General features: G+C 43.4%; 2 protein-coding genes across 2 annotated transcripts; one reads left to right on the forward strand and one right to left on the reverse strand.

Moving 5' to 3' along the window:
• The first annotated feature begins 1,312 nt into the window (after positions 1-1,312).
• slc2a5 (solute carrier family 2 member 5) lies at positions 1,313-12,105 on the forward strand. Its single transcript, XM_040192753.2, has 11 exons — positions 1,313-1,453; positions 1,598-1,696; positions 1,793-1,953; positions 2,042-2,166; positions 2,255-2,407; positions 2,500-2,813; positions 3,906-4,016; positions 4,099-4,200; positions 5,671-5,746; positions 5,961-6,088; positions 11,674-12,105. Exons 1-11 carry the CDS (start codon positions 1,409-1,411, stop codon positions 11,896-11,898), a joined length of 1,539 nt encoding a protein of 512 aa, XP_040048687.1. The 5' UTR covers positions 1,313-1,408; the 3' UTR covers positions 11,899-12,105.
• LOC144382932 (carbonic anhydrase 6-like) lies at positions 11,978-18,154 on the reverse strand. Its single transcript, XM_040192750.2, has 10 exons — positions 17,886-18,154; positions 17,223-17,402; positions 16,563-16,711; positions 14,352-14,447; positions 13,715-13,781; positions 13,482-13,639; positions 13,231-13,357; positions 13,028-13,111; positions 12,910-12,933; positions 11,978-12,796 (listed from the first exon to the last, which is right to left on the reverse strand). The coding sequence occupies exons 1-10, from the start codon at positions 17,980-17,982 to the stop codon at positions 12,162-12,164; spliced, it is 1,617 nt and encodes a 538-aa protein (XP_040048684.2). The 5' UTR covers positions 17,983-18,154; the 3' UTR covers positions 11,978-12,161.
• Between the last annotated feature and the right edge of the window lie 1,921 nt (positions 18,155-20,075).

A 20,075-nucleotide genomic window follows, 5' to 3' on the forward strand; every position in this document is an offset into this window, starting at 1 on the left:
AGAGAGAAAGCCCTGGTTTGAGAGAAAATAGACTGTTATTCATGGGATCTAATTATATCTCGGATGTAAAGTAATGTGTAACAGTGCAGAGGTCGTCTGAGAACATGAGTGAAGTGACATTTTTCTTTGTCCTTGAGGACGGCAGATAACACTGTATTTCCTGCAGGAGTTAATCCACTGTGTCGGTTCTGAGATTTGGCTGACCTTGAAGTAACTGGAGCTCGTGGAAACACTTAAGAAAAGGGTTTACGCTCTTTCACTCGCTGGCTCTCTGCCCACTTAATGCATTAAGTTGAAGCGTGCCAAAGGGCCGTACTGCACAGCAAGGCGTGACCCAGTCAAGATAATGGAAGTGATCCTTTTCACAGCCAAGGCTGTTCATTTTGCTGCATCGGTGGTTCGTGGAGACGATTCTCAAACACACTGTCCACCAAAGGTAATGGGCAATAAGTCAGAGCTGGAACCGTCTGTTTTGATTAGAAATGAAAGAAAACTTTACAAACTTTAGATACACAAAGCGAGAGATTACTGGTTGGTCTCAGTGGGGAATAATGAGGATGTAAGATACTAAAGTGACACAGTGGAAATAAACTTTGCACCTTGCACAATGAGAGTTTTGCTTTGTCTTCTTGTTTGATCATTAGCTCCCCCAACAGTTAGCTTGGAGTACTGCACCACTTCACAGAATCCACATAAGCCACTTGACATAATCAACTTTTAACTGCCCAATTCGATGGTATAAAATAACGGTATATTCTTACTGTCCTTGGTTATGTTGTAGGTCGACCTAACAAGCTGTCCAAAGCTCCGTTTAACTGCAGAAAAGTTGGTTGGGTCTTTTTTTTTAATTGGACCTGTTTCTTAGTTTATTGTATGAGTTTATAAACAAGTAACTTCCCAAAAAACGTTTTTACCAGCAGCATTATTTACCAACACGCACGGTGTATTAGCGTTAATTTTGCCGTGATGCTCCAGTAAACACGTAGCATTCACATTTAGGAGGAAACGCCCTCAGGGCCCGTCGTATTGACAAGCGCCCTCAGTTTCAGAGAGGCATTGCAGCACACGACAAAATAGACAACGTAGAAATATATTTGAAGGTGTGGTGTTTCTGAAGAAAGCAAATCTATTCAGTAATGAGTGTAGATGAGCTGTCTTTAGCGTTTAAATGGATAAATCCCTCAAATGGAACAACAATCAACACTGAGGTCCATCCGTTTTGAAAATCAGCACCGTTTTGAACCTTAAGGGCACAGTCAGTAGGCAACAGGAAAACGATAACTGTAGCTAAGCAGTAAACTGCAGCTTTGCTCTCTGATCTGGTGTCCAAAGGGCAGACAGAATGCAGCGGTGCCAAAATATCAAAGTGTGCTTCTATTATTGCTGAAACCGAGTCCACAACACAACCATGACGGAGAATGAGGAGTTGGGAAAGCCAAAGGAGAGGAAAGGGGTGAGTGACACACGGTCTGATAATCACCACCATCACATCGCTGTTTGTTTTCAATGTTTTGTGAAAATGTTGCGTAATTATGACGGGGGATGTTTGTGGAGTGGAAAAAGTGGCCTCACATGGTGCGCGAATGTCTCCCTGCAGAGACTAACTGTGGTGCTGGTGTTGGCAACGCTCATATCTGCATTTGGTTCGTCATTCCAGTATGGTTACAACGTGGCCGTGGTCAACTCTCCATCAACGGTAACCCAAGCAAAGAAACACAATCTTTACCGTGACATGCAGCGATGGAGGCCAGCGTCACTCGCATGTTTATCAGCATTGTCCTGCTCTCTTCAGTTCATGCAGCAGTTCTACAACACCACCTACCTGGAGCGGTATGGCCGACCGATGGAGAAGAACCTCCTCACTCTGCTGTGGTCTCTCTCTGTGTCCATGTACCCGTTAGGAGGCTTCTTTGGCTCCCTGATGGTGGCCCCTCTGGTCAACAAACTGGGGAGGTAAAAGGTCACATGTGTCATGCAGTACCGGAGGTGTATGCATACTGTATGCTCTAGCATGACTTTAACCGCATCGAACCTGCAACAGGAAGGGCACCCTCCTCTTCAACAACATCTTCTCCATCGCTCCTGCAGTGATGATGGGGGTCAGTGAGATCGCCAAGTCATATGAGATCATCATTGTGGCCAGGTTTATAGTGGGCATCTGTGCGGGTAAGATATGCTCTATTGTTCAAGCCATCAGAACTTCATAAGTACTATAAGTGTAATTTTTTATGTATCTTTGGTTTCCTCTGTGCAGGTCTCTCGTCAAACGTGGTTCCCATGTATCTGGGAGAACTCGCTCCCAAAAACCTGAGGGGAGCCCTCGGCATCATCCCCCAGCTCTTCATCACCATCGGCATCCTCAGTGCACAGGTTCTGGGCATTAGAAACATACTGGGCAACAGCACAGGTAAAATATTGGCTTCCTCCTTGGTTAACTGTTGAAGTACAATCCTTGACAGCTGATTTGCGGGGACTCAGGGCTGTGCCCTCTGTCTCCAGGCTGGACCCTGATGTTGGGTATTACCGGTATCCCTGCCGTGGTAGAGCTCCTGCTGCTGCCCTTCTTCCCGGAGAGCCCCAGGTACATGCTCATCCAGAGAGGAGATGAGAAGACCGCAAAGAAAGCGCTGCAGCGTCTCCGGGGCTGGGAAGACGTGGACGCAGAGCTTTCTGAGATGCGTCTGGAGGATCAGTCGGAGAAGGCAGAGGGACACCTGTCGGTGCTCAGCCTGCTGTCCCAGCGCTCCCTTCGCTGGCAGCTGGTCTCCATCATCGTCATGAACATGGGCCAGCAGCTCTCGGGGGTCAACGCGGTGAGCCAGGACTCACTGATGACCACTCTGATCAGGATGCAGCACTTAAACATCTGTTCTGTCTTTTTCACTTCTAATGTTTTTTTATTTTTTTTATTGCGTTCTCCAACTTTTTGCTCATTATTTGGTTGTAACTGTTAGGGTTTCGGAAAGCCCTCGAGGGAGGCCTCACTCCTTTGTTCTCGTCCCAGCTGGAAACGAAGAATCAAAAGAGTCAGCTTGCTTAAATTCAAAAATCAAAAAGTATTTAATAACTAAACAACGTTATAAGGAATACAATTACAAAGTGAAATACAAAGCGAACAGTAAAATATTTCGCGAAATAGAGAATTCTCTGAGCAAGTCTAAAGCGACTTATCAAAGCGGCTGCAGGTAAATTCTAACAGTCCAAACTCTTGAGGTGTGCCTTTGGTGCATTTGAATGTCATTGGCTTCTTCTTCAGAGTGTCCCCTCCTGGACTGTCCCCTTCACATCGAGGTGTGAAGCTGCAGCTGTAACCTGAAACCTCTCTGTCCTATCTGTCCCTCACATTCCAATACATTCAATGCAGATACAGTTGGCTTTATGCCTCAATGAGTGAACATAACAAAGCATGCATAGTTTGTCTTCATCTTATAACTAGTACACCTTAATTACAACACATCATTAATGATCACCGTTCATCACACTTCATCATAAGATCTAAAACAGTTCATGTGGTCCAATTTTCAAGACATTTGCCTCAGTCGGCTGCCTTACATTAAGTTGTTCATTTACTACCTGACAGGAGAAAAAACTCCCAAAAAACCCTCGTTGGGGATAAAATTGGGAGAAATTCATAAAGGACGGCAATTAGCATCCGTCCCCAGGTTTTAACATCACATTGAGACAGAATGTTAATGTGTACAGTGTTTATATGTTTTAAATGACTATACATTGTGTTTGATTCAAATTGCATTCACTTCATCTAACATGTTAATGTAATAACTAATATCTAACATCACAAACTACAATTCTAACACTAAACATTATTACACGTATTATAATTCCCACCGCTAGGGGTGCACTTCTGGCTTAAATCCCTAACATAACGTATTTCTCTCCCTCGTCAGATCTACTACTACGCCGATAGCATCTATTCCACAGCAGGAGTCAAGCAGAATGACATCCAGTACGTCACTGTGGGAACAGGTGCCGTGAATGTCTTCATGACCATAGCTGCTGTAGGTACCCTGTTGACATCTACAGCATGTTCTTCGATCGTGTCAGCAGGAGACGACAGCGCTGAACAGTTTGTTTCACCAGGTCTTCATTGTGGAGGCCTCAGGACGACGGTTGCTCCTCCTCTGTGGGTTTGGGATCTGCTGTGTAGCCTGTGTGCTGCTCACCGTGGCACTTAACTTCCAGGTACTGTGTGACGTCTTCAGTGTGTCTAAAACATGATACTCTGCCGCCCCCTAGTGGTTCAGCAAAAGTAACCCGCTGTTATTTACCAGGAATCAGGAATCGGGAAACATTTATTGCCAAAATATGTCAAACATACAAGGAATTTGTCTTGGCGGATGGTGCATGACAGTAGACAGTGTGACAATAGACAACAAGACAGCAGTGCACAAGTAATGAAATAAAGTAAGATGAAATGCTAATGCAATGGGTTAGTAGAATAAGGCTATGGGTTAGTATAAAACAAGGGAATAAAGTTAAAGTTAAAAATTTAAAATATAAAAAAAAAAGTAAAAAAAATATTACGCATAAAGTGCACTAGCGAACAAGTAACAAAGTGACGAGTGACGACAAAGTGATAAATGACAGTTAAAGTGACATGTGCAGTGTGCAGGGGAGTGGCCGGTGGGATGTTATAGTCAGGCAGTGGGGGATCGGGCTCTGTTGATGAGCCCGACTGCCGACGGGAAGAAACTGTTGGTGTGGCGGGAGGTCTTAGTCCTGATGGACCTCAGCCTCCTGCCAGATGGAAGGGGCACAAACAGTTTATGTCCGGGGTGAGAGGGGTCGGCCACGATCTTTTTAGCTCGTCAATAGTGTCTGAACCCGGAGGTCAGGAGATTTGTTCATGTTACATTTCTCAAACAGGTGACCCATTTGTTTTTCCTGTGATTCTCACTGTTTGAATTAATGACATGAAGATGAAAGTTTAGACATTGAACTACAAAGAAAGAATTGTTTAAGGATTGGTATTTAATACACAGTTAAATGACGGGCAAAGTTTACAAAACCTTCTGGCACCACAAAAACAACAATATATCTTTTGTATATATTTTTGGAAAAATTACAGTTTGTTTTTATGAGTTGGACTGTTCTGTGATGAATATGGCAAAAAGGGAAGGTACATATACACTGTGGAGCTGATGGAGGAGTTGGGAGCAGATGTGTGTGTGTGTGGATCTGGTGAAGAAAAACCTGGGAGGTACACAAAAAAGTAGTGATTGATGGAATGTCAGACAATCAACAATGACAAAAAAGAACCAGCCCTTTAAAGCTGAAAGTAAGCACAACAAATGGGTCAATGTACTACCATTTTTTATAAAATATTATTAATGCACTGGAAAATAAATGTGATGACTTGACATCTATATTTGCTGGGTCATGAGAACTTTGAGGCATAAAAACAGACTCGCCTACTAGTATGAAAAAACACTGGCCTTCAGACAACCACAAAACCAGTGCTGCCCTCTGTAAGCCTGTAATCTCACCGGGATCCAACATCTTCAGACAGGCATCACTTTCAACAGCGCAGCAGGTAACAATCTTCTCACACAGAGCCACCATTACTGAGAATTTGTTATGTCTTTTCTTCCTTTTTGAAGTCATCAGCATGAAATGTTAATGATAACAGCAGCTGTTGTTTAATGTTGACAGGAGAGCGTGACGTGGATGCCCTACATCAGCATCATCTGTGTCATCATCTACGTAATAGGACACGCTATAGGACCCAGTGAGTCTGACCCCACCAGCGGTTATTTACACCCACACTGATTACAAAAAGGAGCTCCATTAGCTGAAGTGTTGTTTGGATGTGCCCAGACATGTAATGATATATGTTGTACATTTGAACTCGGTTGTCTGAGACATGAGCATCCTCACTGTGACCATGAAGAGTAATGATGTGTTTTGTTTGTGGTCAACCACATCTCTGCTCTCCCATGCAGGTCCCATTCCTTATGTGGTGACCGCTGAGATGTTCAGGCAGTCGGCCAGGCCCGCTGCCTTCATGGTCGCAGGCTCTGTCCACTGGCTCTCCAACTTCACCGTTGGCCTCGTCTTCCCCTTCCTGGAGGTCAGTTACACAATTTATAAGAACTGGTTGAATTGAGTCAGAAGAAAGATAGGAAGTTTGGTTTATTTATTTTGTTTGCTCGTTTCTCTTTCTTGTTTTTTCTTGTTTTTGTTTTGTCCGTCTTTTCCCTATGTAAAGCGTCTTCGGGTATTTAGAAAAGCACAATATAAAATTACACCTGTTTTCAAAAAAGCACTCCTATCATGTAGCAAAAACTAAGAAAACAAGCAAGAACTTGTAACAACGGCAAACATGCAAATGAACTATGAATAATTTCAAATTAGGAACTTCAATGAGCTTTTGTAATCATGACCTTAAGAAGCTTCTACTAAAAGAACTGACTTTTGCACCGGGCACTCCATTATGGAGAGATTTCCATAAGGCGGCGCTCATCCTTCTTCTTCAGTCTACCACTGAGATTTTCACTCTCCTTACAAGTCCGTCTTTACCACTAACAGTCTCTAACAGCTGGCGCATGCTTCTGCGTCTTTACGCACCGTTGTGTCGACACACTCGTTTCAATTTATGGTTCTAAAAGTCTTGCGTGTGTTGCAGAGCAATTCACCGCCAGAACACCAGGTGGAGTAACGTTTTTTGTCGAGGACGACCTAGAGAGTCACGTCTTTCTGTGTGAAAGTTGTTGGTTTGTTTAATTATTTATCATAGACTTTATTGCCCCGTGCATTGCCACTGCTACTTTTTATCGGGGACACCTTTGTCCCGTATTTTCCTCCACAACTTTGTTCCCCTCGACCGGCAAACCGACGTTTGCGGAGATCTCCCTCCATGAATTGAGAGGCCATCCGCACGTCCTTATAGTCCGCCAATGACGGCTTGTAGGAGTGGTCATATTTACGCATTTCTTCCGACAGAAGCTCTTCAATCTGATCCGTTCTCTCGTAAACACTCTTGTTTTAATAATGGCGGTATTGCGCTATGAAACCGGAAATGTGTGACTCCGTAAAGGATGTAGTTAGCAGACCAATCACAGCCCTGTGCGCTGCGGGAGGCTTGCTTCACTTTCAGAAAAATGGGTCAACGCACGCAAGCACGCAAGGAGGTGTGAAAAGGCACGCAAGGGGCACGCAAGGGGCTCTTGCATCTGCGTTTCTTTGCGTCGCTCTGAAAACGCAGAAGCATAAACTAGGCTTAAGACCCTAGCGAGTCTCCCTTCACCTCTGGGCAACAGTTCATCAATGTCCATCGCTATGTGATAGGCACACAGATTTCTCCTCTGTGTATGCCAGTGCTGCCTTGCGATGATGCTGGGAAGATATTCCCGTTTCCACTGACACCAGAACTGCTCGCCCAGATACTGGACTTATATACCTTATGCCTACCTTAGGTTTGGTCGGGAAAATTAGATCCTCTTGTGACACTGTCCTTAAAGTCTGATTCCAGGGCCCTTATCACATCCATCAGCATAACTATAGGGAGTTATTTTACAGTAACTCTGTGACTGTCACGGTGTGGTTTATTTTCTGCCTCTTGTCTCCCTGGGTAACTTCACTTCCTATTTTGTCCTGTCATCCCCTGTGATTGTTGGATTGTTTCCACATGTGTCCAATCACCTGCACCTCCCTAGTGTATTTAAGCCGTGTGTGTCTCTTGTCACTTGTCGCGTCATTGTTGATTGTTGATGTTCTTGGTTCCTGCCTGTATTTTTGCCCCTTGGCCCTTTCTGAGTTTTTGACTATTAAAGTCTTTTTGGTTTGACGTCTGCATTTGAGTCCTGCCTTACCCACACCCTGACAGTGACAAAGGCTTGATCCTGTTTCATTGAGGCACGGTGACGAGCAGCCTGCACCCAATGCTCCACCCCAAGTCCGTAAGGATGGCATTCTGCTCATTGTCCTTTTCAACAATTATTTGTCTGGGTGTCAGTGTTCTGGGACAGTTATACCCAATCAAGAGTCTAACTTCACAGTTGAGGAGAGGTGGCATCTTCTCTGCGATTGCTGCTAAGTGAGGCCATTGTTTTGCAGTTTTTTGCAGGTCGATATGATAGCGATTCACAGGAATGCAGTCCTTGGCATACAATGGAGAAAGGTTAATGCGAACACACAAATTATAACCTCTCACAGTGCAGATACCCTTTCACTTCTTAAGTTGAAGCTCAGCTAGCTGTTTTTCCTTTTGATTCCTGATTTGACATGACTTCATAATCATCCAGATTTAATAAGCCTCTAATCCCGACATGGCCAAAGTTCGGCCGTTAGCCCTTTTAATTCGGCCCGCCAAACTTGTCCAAATATATATATATATATTAAATAATAATTTAAACTTCGCAGACAGCAGTCGACTGTGGGGCAGGTCCACCCTGAGTCTGTCGTATCCGCCCTGGAGTCAGACTCTGTTTTGGCCTCGCGCACCGGATCCGCACCGCCTGTCGATCGCTCACCGGACACTATGCAGCCGCACATAGGATCCCCAATTAAAATGCTGCAGGCATGTAACAGGCAGCCTAAATTTATGGTTGAATGTATTTGTTCTATTGATGCATATTCAATGATCTCAGATATGAGTAATGAATCCGCTTTGGATTAGGGCTGAATGAGCCGCTTTATGAACGGGCGTGGATCCGAGCTGGATCTGGTCTGAATCTTCGACGTAGATCCATTCCAGATTCCGGTCGTATACAGACCGGATCTGATCAACGGAACGGATCCGCGTTCCGGAGTGATCTCTATATATATGTAATGTAAAATGAGCGGATCAAGGAACCGAAAAGTGGACAATGAGTGCCGCATGTTTAATGGAATGGACAACAAAATGCTTTTTCAACGAAGTCCAATAGGAGGGAGTAGAAGGGAGTATGCCTAATATGCCGGGAAACTGTTGCAGTTTTCAAGGAGTACAATATCTGCCGTCACTTTGCTACGAAGCATGCTAACTACGCTAGCATACAGTTCACGGAGGAACGGCAGGCTACGGGTCAGAAGTTGTCAACTACCAAGGCAGGTTTTTTGGTGGCATTCAAAATAGGAATTGCTAGCAAGCCTTTCTTCGAAGGGGAGTTTGTAAAAGAATGTTTGGTGCCGAAATCTGCCGAAGATACAAAAGCAAATTTGAAAAATGTGTTTCTCACGCAGGACTGTGACCTGCCATGTGGAACTGGTGGATGAAAATATAGCCAGCCGATTTATTTTAAAGTCTGATTCCTTTGAGTTATATTCACAAGCACTGGATGACCCTGCTCAGCTCCCCATTTTCCTCCTAGGCATTGACGACAGTTTTGTGATAACAGAGGAGTTTGTGACCATGGAGTCCTTGAAAGGAACCACACAGTGAGAGGACTTGTATAACCAGGTGTCTGCTGTCATCGAAAGAATAAAGCTACCTTGGAGTAAACTTGTCCCGAAATGTCCCAATGGATGGATCGCCAAATTTAACTTGAAGAAATGTTGGGCTGTTGAAAAGAATCCAGGACAAATTGAAAGAGGGAAACCCTGACCAGGATGTTATTTTCCTTGACTGCTTCATCCATCAGGAATCCATTTGTGAGTCTGTATTACAGCTTAATGATGTGGTGAATCCAATGGTAAAACCTGTGAACTTCATACGAACAAGGGGGTTTTGGGGGAAGTGTTACGATTGTGAGAACTAAAAGAGGACATCATCGCATTTTTGGAGTTGACTAAAAATCGGACGAATTCCCATGAGCTAAGCTACAAGAACTGGCTTAGTGACTTTGCGTTTGCTGTGGACATATTTTCACACATGAATGAGCTCAGGGGAAAACTGCAGGGGAAAAATCAGTTTTTTTCACAACATGTACAAACATGCCTTCAAATCCAAGCTCACTTTGTTCTCCAGACAAATTGCGAACAAATCTTTCGATCTTTTCCCCACACTTGCCATGCAAGTAGAGGCACCTGAAAACTCAAACAAATACAGCAAATCACTTGGGGACCTGCACGGAGAATTCTGCTGTAGGTTCTCTGATTTTGACAACAGTCAGATCGGCTGGTGTCCTGTCCCCTGTCCCAAGACCCCGAAATGGCACCACACAAGCTGCAGTTGGAACTGTTATATCGTTTTTGTCTTAATACGAGAGTCATATCCAGGAAACGTTGTTAAGTTAAATAATCAGGTTGGTCTCGTGTATATGTTGTCTTGTGATTTTCTGTTTTATTTTGGAAATGAACCTCCCTCTCGATTGTTTCCACCTGTGCCCTTACCCTGTGTGTGTCTTGTCTGTGCCTCCCTTTGTCCTGTGCCAATTCGTCTTGTCCCATGTGAAAGAGAACATGCGCGTACTCTTGCCATATGCCTTTGTCAGGTTATTTTCTTTGGACCTTGGTCAGGCTCAATTTCTTGACCTTTTGCCCCTGCCAGGTCTTGTTAATTTTGCCCTTTGTTCAGTCTCAATTTCCGTTGGTTATTTTTTCATCATTTTTGTTCTTAGCTTTAGTATAGGGTTTTCCCTCTCCTTTTATTTTGGGCCTTTTTTACTAAACTTTTGATTTTGAACCTTGCCTCTAGAGTCGTGCATTTGGGTTCAGGGCCCTTTTCCGGTCGTGACAACAAGTTTCTATTTGATCGTGTAACAAAACAGTACCATACCTGGTAGCAAGTCCAGGCAAAAAACAAACTGTCAAACCTACAAAAACTGAGCTCATCAGCAAACGGAGCGATCAGTAATTCCTTTCAAACAGTAAAAGAGACAAGAAATCACAGGGCCCTGTCATAACTACCTCACAGCTCTGGGCTCACTCCGGGCAACAAAATAACTTGCATGGATTGTAATTTTTTTTTCCAGTAAGTATTAATTAAAGGGATACGTACGTTACGTTTGTGCAGAGCCAGATTAGCTGTTTCCTCTGTCTCTAGGCTGAGCAAAGCTAACTATGTGCTGGCTGGTCCCTATTATTTAATAGACATGGTCGCATTGTCTAACTATTCCTTACAACTATTAATAGTAGACACTGAATAGGCAACCCAATATAAGTTTAAATGGAGGGTGGAGGAATTGGCTGACAACCATCCCGAGTGTCATATTCAAAGTGGAAATAATCTTCACAAAGAAAACCTAAATATACTTCAATGTAAATGCATCTCAACAAATACATTACAAGGATTGAGATGTACTTTTCTGTGTTCCAGTGTGTTTTGCTCATAATTTATCTTATTCCTAAACTTGGATTGTAGACCTTCACTGTGCAGAATTTTGTCTGTGCACACTTTGACACCAGAGGGATGTTTCTCAACGCTCGGCTCAAATCTTCATCAGAACTAATTGGCTAATACTCAAGTGTGATCTTCTTTTAGCAGAGGTAGCATTCATCTCTGTTTTATTAGCAGCTCATTTATCAGTGTTTTTCGAGTGGAATGGGTGGCAAAATTTTAGAGATGAACACAAAAATTCTGCTTGCAGCAAGTTTACTTTATATCAAGACCTCATCTTCAAACCACAACATAACCAGTCAACGAATTTGTCTGAAACCACCATAGAGGATTCCAATGAAAGTAGCATGCAAATCATACTTCCCCTTAAAGTTGGATCGTGTTCATGTCCAACAAACACATTTAGAATTTTTCATCTTGAGGGCATGCTGATTTCCTGTGCCTTCTCCTCCCTCTAGAGCGGCCTCGGCTCCTACAGCTTTATAATTTTCTCCTTCATCTGTCTGGTCACGCTGATCTACATCTGGCTGGTGGTCCCTGAGACCAAGAACACAACCTTCCTGGAGATATGCCAGATGTTTGCCAAGAGGAACAAAGTGGAGATCCAACTGGGTGATGGAGGTTTGCCACTGAAAGAGAATCGAGAAAACCTGGAGGATGCAGTGAAGGTCACGGCGTTCTGAAAGAAAATGATTACATTCAGAGTAGAGTCTTCACTCCGTGTTGAATGAGTCCATGCATCATTGAATGTAAACCAACGAGTGCCTTTAAAGCTTTTATTGATGAGTCTAAGATATAAATACAATACATGGCCAAAACAATATGATGCAGTTTGCATTAAATATTTTAAAGGTGCTTGAAAGAAATATTTGATTCTTTATTAAACACATTTCAAATCCCCCACCAGCATTTCAAAGCTCATGCGAACGGAACCTGTTCAGTCCATTCAGGGACATCTGTACTGGCTGTCCAGCTGCACCCCCCCAAACATGCTGAGTTTGGTTGTTCCCCAGCTGAACACATTTCCCACCACAGTGTTCTTTCTCTCACACGACATCTGGTCCCGGATATCTGCTGTGGAAAGCACGTAGTCCCACACGTTGACATCAGTCATCTTGCCCACGAAGGCGTTTGCATTCGTGATGCCCAGCAATCCGTCCTGGTCCTTTCCCACGATGAACACATCACCTGGGCTGATTGTGTATCCATTTTTCAGATACCGCTGCTCCCCCACCATGCCGTTGATCCACAGGTCAACACCGCCGGTCTGGGACGACCAAGTGATGCAGTAGTTGGCCCAGTCGAAGGACTTAAAGTTGTGCGGCAGGTTGACAAACTCATTTCCAATCCAGAGGCCCACCTCTTTCCCGTCTCTGTCCTCAACGATGGAGATCATCAGCTCGTTGTCATTGCCGTTACTGGCGTAGGAGACAACGGTGTGGACCCCCTCGAGCTGAGGCAGGACATGCATGCAGACAGTGAAGGAGTTCAGTTCCATGGGATGACTGAGGTGGGCCAAAGCATAACTTCCAGCATTTCTCTCCTGGAAGTCAAGGACTAGGGGAAACCGAGCGCGGGGTTCTGATAGAATAGTGGAAAAATGACAGAAAAATAGAATCAGACATCACTCTTACATCATTCACAGTCAGAAATTGCAGTTTGATCTCAAATGAAAATGAAACTGAGGGACTTACCATATCTGTTAGGCCGAAGTCCACCTTTGGGGCATGAGTGAGAAAGAAGGTTAGCACATGCACTTTAATTTTAATTTAATTTACTATCTGGCCATCTTCATCAGTATTTACAACTCACCTGAATGGATGTGCTTTCCAAGAGACGTTATCAGACCCTCGATATTCAGGAGCCTGGATTCAATCTCATCTTGCCGACAAAAGGCTGAAAAGAAAGAGGTGAATGAAAAATGTGAAGTATCTGAATGTCTTAGCCAAGTCCATTCTGAGGAATACATGATATCACCCTGTTTTGTAATCAGACCTCTGCAACACGCTACATACTTCCTTTCCCCAGGCGCGGCAGGAAAGAAGACTCCACCACACGGCTGTTGAGAGGCTGAGCCATGCGGTAGTCATTCCACAGCGTCTTGTTGTCCATGTCCATCAGAGTACTCTCCAGTTTCCTGATCTGAACACAACAGGGAAGAAGAGAATGCTTTGTGACATTGGTCCACCTAATGTTAAAAACAAGCACATAAGTCCGCTGTAATTATACAAACATTTTGAAAGAAAGGACTCCCGGTGTGTTGTACCTGGTTATGTGAGAGAGTGATGGGAGTATCAAACACGGTCCAGAGGATGCTCTCGTAGCAGGGCGGCGTGGTGAGGGAGCCCTGGTATCTGAAGAAGTGGTTGATGTTCTCGGGGAGCATGGAGTGCACATCAATACTTGATATGTGCATAGACTGACCTGTTATATTCAAATCACACTAGACCTCAAGCCCTAGCTTTGGTTAACTTTTGTGCACTTTACGCAGTAACGCACCTGCATATTTGATTTTCTCCAGATTGTTGATGAAATCACTGTAGTAGGTGTTTTCAAAATGCCCGTCCTGAAAATAAACCAAATCCGAAGCTGTTGAATGTTCAGTTAAAACATATCTTACCAATCTATTTTGGTGAGATGAGATATTAAAGAATGTATTTAATAGCTGCACATAGAATGTCCAGATTAATCCCTCATTGCAGAAAGAAAGGACTCGCATATGCTTTGTTAATCACCCTTCAAACTTCAACACCAGTAACTCTGAATCATTTGTTCCAAATATCTCTCCAATAGTCTGAGCCCCCCTCTGCTGCTATCATGGTGGATGTGGTCGTGTTGTTGCAGCGATGACCTCTGGCACCTGAGTCACCTTCGCTGTCCAACCAAAGAATTACTCTGGAAACCAGCTCACTCCAATGTGTTGAAACTCAATCAATGGCTTAACATATAAATTAACACAGCAGGAGACTTCAAAGGGCACAATAACTTTCCCCTACAAAGACTTTTTTGTGAACTTCCTAATTGAAGATCATTCATCAGAAGTTCTGGTGACATCCTGTTTATATGTTGTAAACGTTTGTGATCCAAAAAGCAGATCAATGAGGAGAGCGAACAAAGGTATTTGTGCCTTACGTACATCATAGAAAAAGGCGAGTACTGCCAGCCCGTCTGGCTTATCTCTGGCGTCTGTAAAGCTGCTGTACTTGTCAGAGTTGTAGTGGACAACATGGAGCTGAAACACAACGTGGAAAAGGAAAACAGTTTGGGTGCCAAAAATGACCAATGACCTTTTTTGCACATGGTAAAATCTTTAGCAGTGTCATAACTTTAAATTTAAAAAACAAGCATTTTCAGGCAGCACGGAAAAGTATTGTATACCAAATTATATTTAGAAAGAAAAAAAGGAATCTGGGAATTTTATTAGCTCAGGCTCAGAAAAGACATTTACAGTTAAATGTCCAGCCCTTGTTTGTAAATTAACGACCAATGTCATGAATAAACAGTTAAAGCTGTCAATTTACGATAATAGCGTAATTCAACTGCATGTTACATATATTTTATGAAGTGGTGTAAATACACATACAAGTGTAGTGAATCACAATCCATCTACATTTGTTGTAGGTTAATGTATGGAAGCCCATGTCAGCCACTGAAAAACAGGTGCTGTAAGTCATTATAATAAGATAGTATCTCATGAGATACAATGATGACTTTGACTTACAGGACTGTTACGACCCCCGGTCTTGTCTGTGTTCTGTGTGTGTGATAACCCTCCTCAGGTGGAGCTAATTGTCTTCATTACTCATCCGCCCTCCCGTGATCTCCTACAGCTGGTTTCTGTTTTCCCATCCTCCAATCGCATCGTCCCATCAGCTGTATTTATGTGTTTCTGGTTGTTCAGTCCAGATCTCTCAGGCAGGGTGTAAGGTTGTGTTTGGGGTGCTCTTGTGAAATTGGTTGTACATGGTGGAGTGTTTTGGAGTATTGAAAGTATTAATCATTTGTATTTCGTGTGTCCTTCCCAGGGAGAACGGAAAGCACTTGGGAGTGTTAGGAAAGACGCCCTGGGCATACATCACCCGTAGGGATATCTCCTGTTATACACACCAGGTTAGATCTGAGCGATCCACCCCCTGTATTTTTGGTTAGGGCGCCTTGCTCGAGCGCCAGAGTAAATAAGTGTTTTGTGTAGGACGTTGGGACAGGTAAGGGGTGGGGGTTTTGCTAATTTCTTTGTTTTGGATCAGCTCAGCCGTCCTCCCATTTTCCCTCTATTGTTTATTATTATCATTATTAATAAACTGGCACGTGCTAGCCTGTTTAAACCAAACCCATCGGTGTTGGTGTGATTACTTGCGCCCACACCCGGTCTCTGGCCGTCTGGGGTTCTTGGCAGCGCGGTGTATGTTCCCCTCCCCTCACAGGGTGCTGTACGTGCATAACAAGGACATTACTATACATGCAGCTGTCACTTTTATCACAAACACCCATAGTTTAACATAGTTATTTGCCTAGCATGATTAACATTCTCTTTCCTTACATTTTGTTGTCTAATTTTAATATTTTACCAATAGTGTTTCTAAATATTTTATTTTGATTTGTTTTACAGTAGCCACTGGAACGCCAGCCGTTTGCTGCGGTCAATTGAAAGTGTTCCATAGAGTATTGTTGCAGTTAGTTTAGCCTGTTCCTAATAATTTTATGATTTTTTTTTTTATTATTGTATACATGTGGCATATTTTAATGTTTTGTTCTTGGTTACAAATGTCTAACATTTTTGTCTTAAAGGCATCTAATAAACTCCAACCACTATAACGGAAATGAGTTTGGTTGTCTTTCTTTAATTTGTGGGGAATTAAATGCAAAAGTATACGGTTATAATTAAACTAACATTCTGGTATTTCTAACACAAAAACAGTAATCCTATGGTAACAAACTGTATGGTAACATATCGTATATTATGCAGTTACAGTAATATACAGTAATCCATTATACGGTAAAATACTGTAGTGTGCAGTGTACCAAGAAAAAACAGCAAATTACTGGCATCCGCTGCCAGTATTTTGTTAATTGACTGTAAAGTTCACGCCAATTTACTGTAATACATTTTACGGTAACATAGTGTAAAAAACATTTATGGTATTCTACCATAGAATAACGGTAAATTCCTGGCGTCCTTGCTGCCAGGAAGTTACTGTTAATTTACGGTGACATTTTTTGTGTAGGTCTGTATAGAAACAGGTCTGTTCTTGCTTCACTGGTGCACCAGGGACCTTAGCAAAGTAATCGTACCCTAGTTTGTCTGTTGAGTAAAACTTTCATTTTGAAAATATTTTTTAAAGCCAACCTCTGCCATGTAACGGATACCATCAATGGTGTGCTCTGCTCCGCTGGCCTCCAGGTCCCAGCCGCCCCAGTGCAGGTGCATCTGGACCGCTGTGTATTTTCCTGGGAGGCCCTTAGTGATCGCCATGCTGGGAGGCAGGTCAATTTGAACTGATGGAGACATAAACTCATATTTTAGATTATGTAGATGTCTTGTTAGCTTACAAATCACGAATATTGTACATAACTGCAATAGCATTTCACATTTTTAGATGTATTTCCTTTATTCCAAGCGACCATTGATTTGTTTGACTTCGACTTCACCTTAATTATAAACTAATATAACTTGGTACTAAAAGTTAATTCTGTCAATAAATTCTGTGCAGATATATTACATTTTCACCATGCAGCAGTATTGATACTCTCCATAAGCGAATATGTCCAGACTGTAGGTTCACTGGAATCGATTACACACTTTGAGAAAGATTTGATAATGTGCAAACTCAGTTTTACACCATAAACAAATGAAAACACAATTTAAAACATTTTCATTTTTTTGACAATGTTTCTCAAAAGGATTCAAACACAGCAAGGCTCCAGAACATATTCATTTTATGGTCCTTTGGATAGTCTTTGTTGTAGTCAACATTGAAGTTGACTACATCTACAGATTTTATCTTACCGGAATGCCCGTTATTGGACATGAGAAATTTCCCTTCCAGAGCATCATATCCGTTGAGCTCCAGCTGCAGCATGTCTGGGTTGTGTCTCACGCTGCGCCTCTGGATGTCTATTGGGGACTGCTTCTTACCACCACATGTGGGGTACTTGGTTGGCCAGTGCATCTGGTCCAAGGCTCCCTCTATGTGAAGAAAACCGAGCCCCCAGTCAGATCACCCATGATGTCAGGTGAACTTAGAGTGGCCCAGTGGAACTGTATGTGCCCTTGTTAGTGACTGGCAAACCGGTTCCCAGTCAATCGGTTTTACTTGCCTGCACAGGACTTGTTCTACTGGATATTTGTGTATTTCCCTGCAACGTTAGTATTAACTGCCCTATTACTTGCTTTGATTACGAATAATCATATACCTTGATGTAACCTGACAGTGGATAAGGTATTTGTTCAATTCAGAGCGCTTCACCCAAAAAAACAAGTTCCTTGAGTGAATGTTGGAATATAAACAACTTGGCAGCTTCTTATAACAAAATAAATACTCACGGGACAGTCTGTCATGCGCCTTCACCCGCATCAAACATCTAACTCAGACATGTTTCTGTTGTTTTCAGCTCAATTATGATTCAAAAAATAATAATAATGAGTGCAATGTGTGGTTGTTAAACAAACCTCTATCTGTGTATGTCCAGTGTATTCCGTCATGAGCAATTCCAGCGCTAACAGCACAGACCAAAACAGAGGAGACCTTCACCAAGAAGAACTCCATCGTTGCGTCTCTTGATCTGCCACACAGGACTTTGACAGCTCTCACCAGGTTTCTCTCTATATGTGAAGTGAGGGTGGAGGGAGGTGTTTAAATCCCTGCTGATAACGCCCAGAACTCTGCTCAACAGCCCGGGGTAGTGACGGGAAAGGACTGTTCCTCATCTGTAGTGTGTGAATAACAGAGGCCTTAGTGGAATCAGGACTCAGGAACCATTTATTGCCATAATATCTCAGACATACAAGGAATTTGACTTGGCGGTTGGTGCGTGGCATTTCTCAGAATTCAACATCCGCTCATTGCCTACAGAGTTGAACTTACAGGTAATAATGTTAATTTCACCAAACAGGGGTGTAATAATTTGGCATTATTGGCTTTAAAAAAATGCTGATGTCATTAAATTGAACTGAATTGAATTGAAGTTATTTATAACTCTAACATGCTACATATGTGTTTTCTCGTTTGAAGTATATGCAAACATGCCACTCCCCTCTGGGCTAAGCCACCATGTCTTTGAATCCTAAACACCCCTGCCCTTGAATAAATTAATTACTTTTGAACGACAAAGGAAGGCTGATACTTTATGAGGTCCATGCTGTTCTGAGATCGTAACCTGCCACCTGCCACTGCCACCTTCTCCCCTCATTTAACATATAACATAACACATAATATATGTATATTTTTTTTCTTCATTCTGAAAAACTGTGTATTAATTTCACGATGACGATCCGCTCCTTGCGGAGTTACTACGTTGTGAGCACGTGCACTGCTTTATATCGCCGTATTGGTCGGTTTGTGTTAGCTTACCTTAAGTTAACTAACTTAAGGTTAGTTTGTTTGTGTTAGCTAACGAAAACAAACCAATACTAAGGTTAGTCGACATATTGCGGCAGAGTGCTTTGCATTCCGTTAGTGTTGGTGGCGTTGAACCTGGAGAGCTTTATATCAACACATTTTTGAAAGAAAAGGGTAGACAAAGACAAACTCATCTTGTTCAAGCTACCCGCCTCACTGGATGGACTAATTACAAACAGTTTGGATCGCCGCATCCAGTTCAGGCGATCGGCAGGACGTTGGGATCCGTCCTCCCAGGGGAAACCATCTAGTTTTCCTCAGCTTACCGTTCCGGAGGACACGTCGGCTCTGGAGTTTTCCCAAGACACTGAACCCATGCAGGTGGGACGTTCTAGAGTACTGGTGAGCCAAGCAGTTTCTTAATCTCCCAATCGACAACCACTTTTTCACGTCCAGCTACTATTCTCCGGGGGCTCCCAAACAATTTCCACTTTCCTGGATTCTGGAGCAGACGGATACCTCTTCCCCAGGCTGTTCCAGCCAGCACCCTGGATGGACACCTTCTGGGAACAGTGATGCCCAAGACCGTTCCGGTCCACATGCTGCTGTCTAGATAACACCACGAGACCATCAGTTATTCAGTCATCTAGTCTGCTTGAAGCAAGCCTCCGTTCTACGAGGTGTTATGCCCGATGAGCCCACGCCGGACCTTACGAGGGTTCCTGCCAAGTACCTGGACTTCAAGGAAGTGTTTAACAAATCCAAGGCCATGTCTCTGCCTCCTCACCGTCTGTATGATTGTGCCATTGACCTCCATCCTGGCACCTTCCCACCAAAAGGTTGCCTTTTTTCCCTGACTGCTCCGGAACGAGAAGCGATGAACAAATGTATTCATGACTCCCTGGCTTCTGCTCTCATCCGCCCCTCCTCCTCTCCGACAGGAGCTGGATTCTTCTGTGTGGAAAAGGGGCTAAATGACATTACGATTAAGAACCGGTACCCCTTGCCACTCATCGCGACGGCCTTCCAGCTGCTTCAAGGAGCCACCATCTTCTCCAAGCTTAACCTCCACAACGCCTATCACCTTGTCCGGATCAAAGAATGGGATGAGTGGAAGACGGCATTCAATACGTCAAAGACTTCCACGCTCACCGCTCTCACCTCCTCCAAGACCCCTTTCCTGTGGACTTCTACAGCCGGAGGGGCCTTCAAGACCCTGAAATTAAGGTTCACCTCCGCACCCATCCTTCAAGTACCGAATCCAGACAATTTGTGGTGTGAGGTGGATACCTCTGACATAG

This window comes from Gasterosteus aculeatus, chromosome 2 (assembly GCF_964276395.1).
Source record: "Gasterosteus aculeatus chromosome 2, fGasAcu3.hap1.1, whole genome shotgun sequence".
In the NCBI taxonomy this organism is placed as follows: domain Eukaryota; kingdom Metazoa; phylum Chordata; class Actinopteri; order Perciformes; family Gasterosteidae; genus Gasterosteus; species Gasterosteus aculeatus.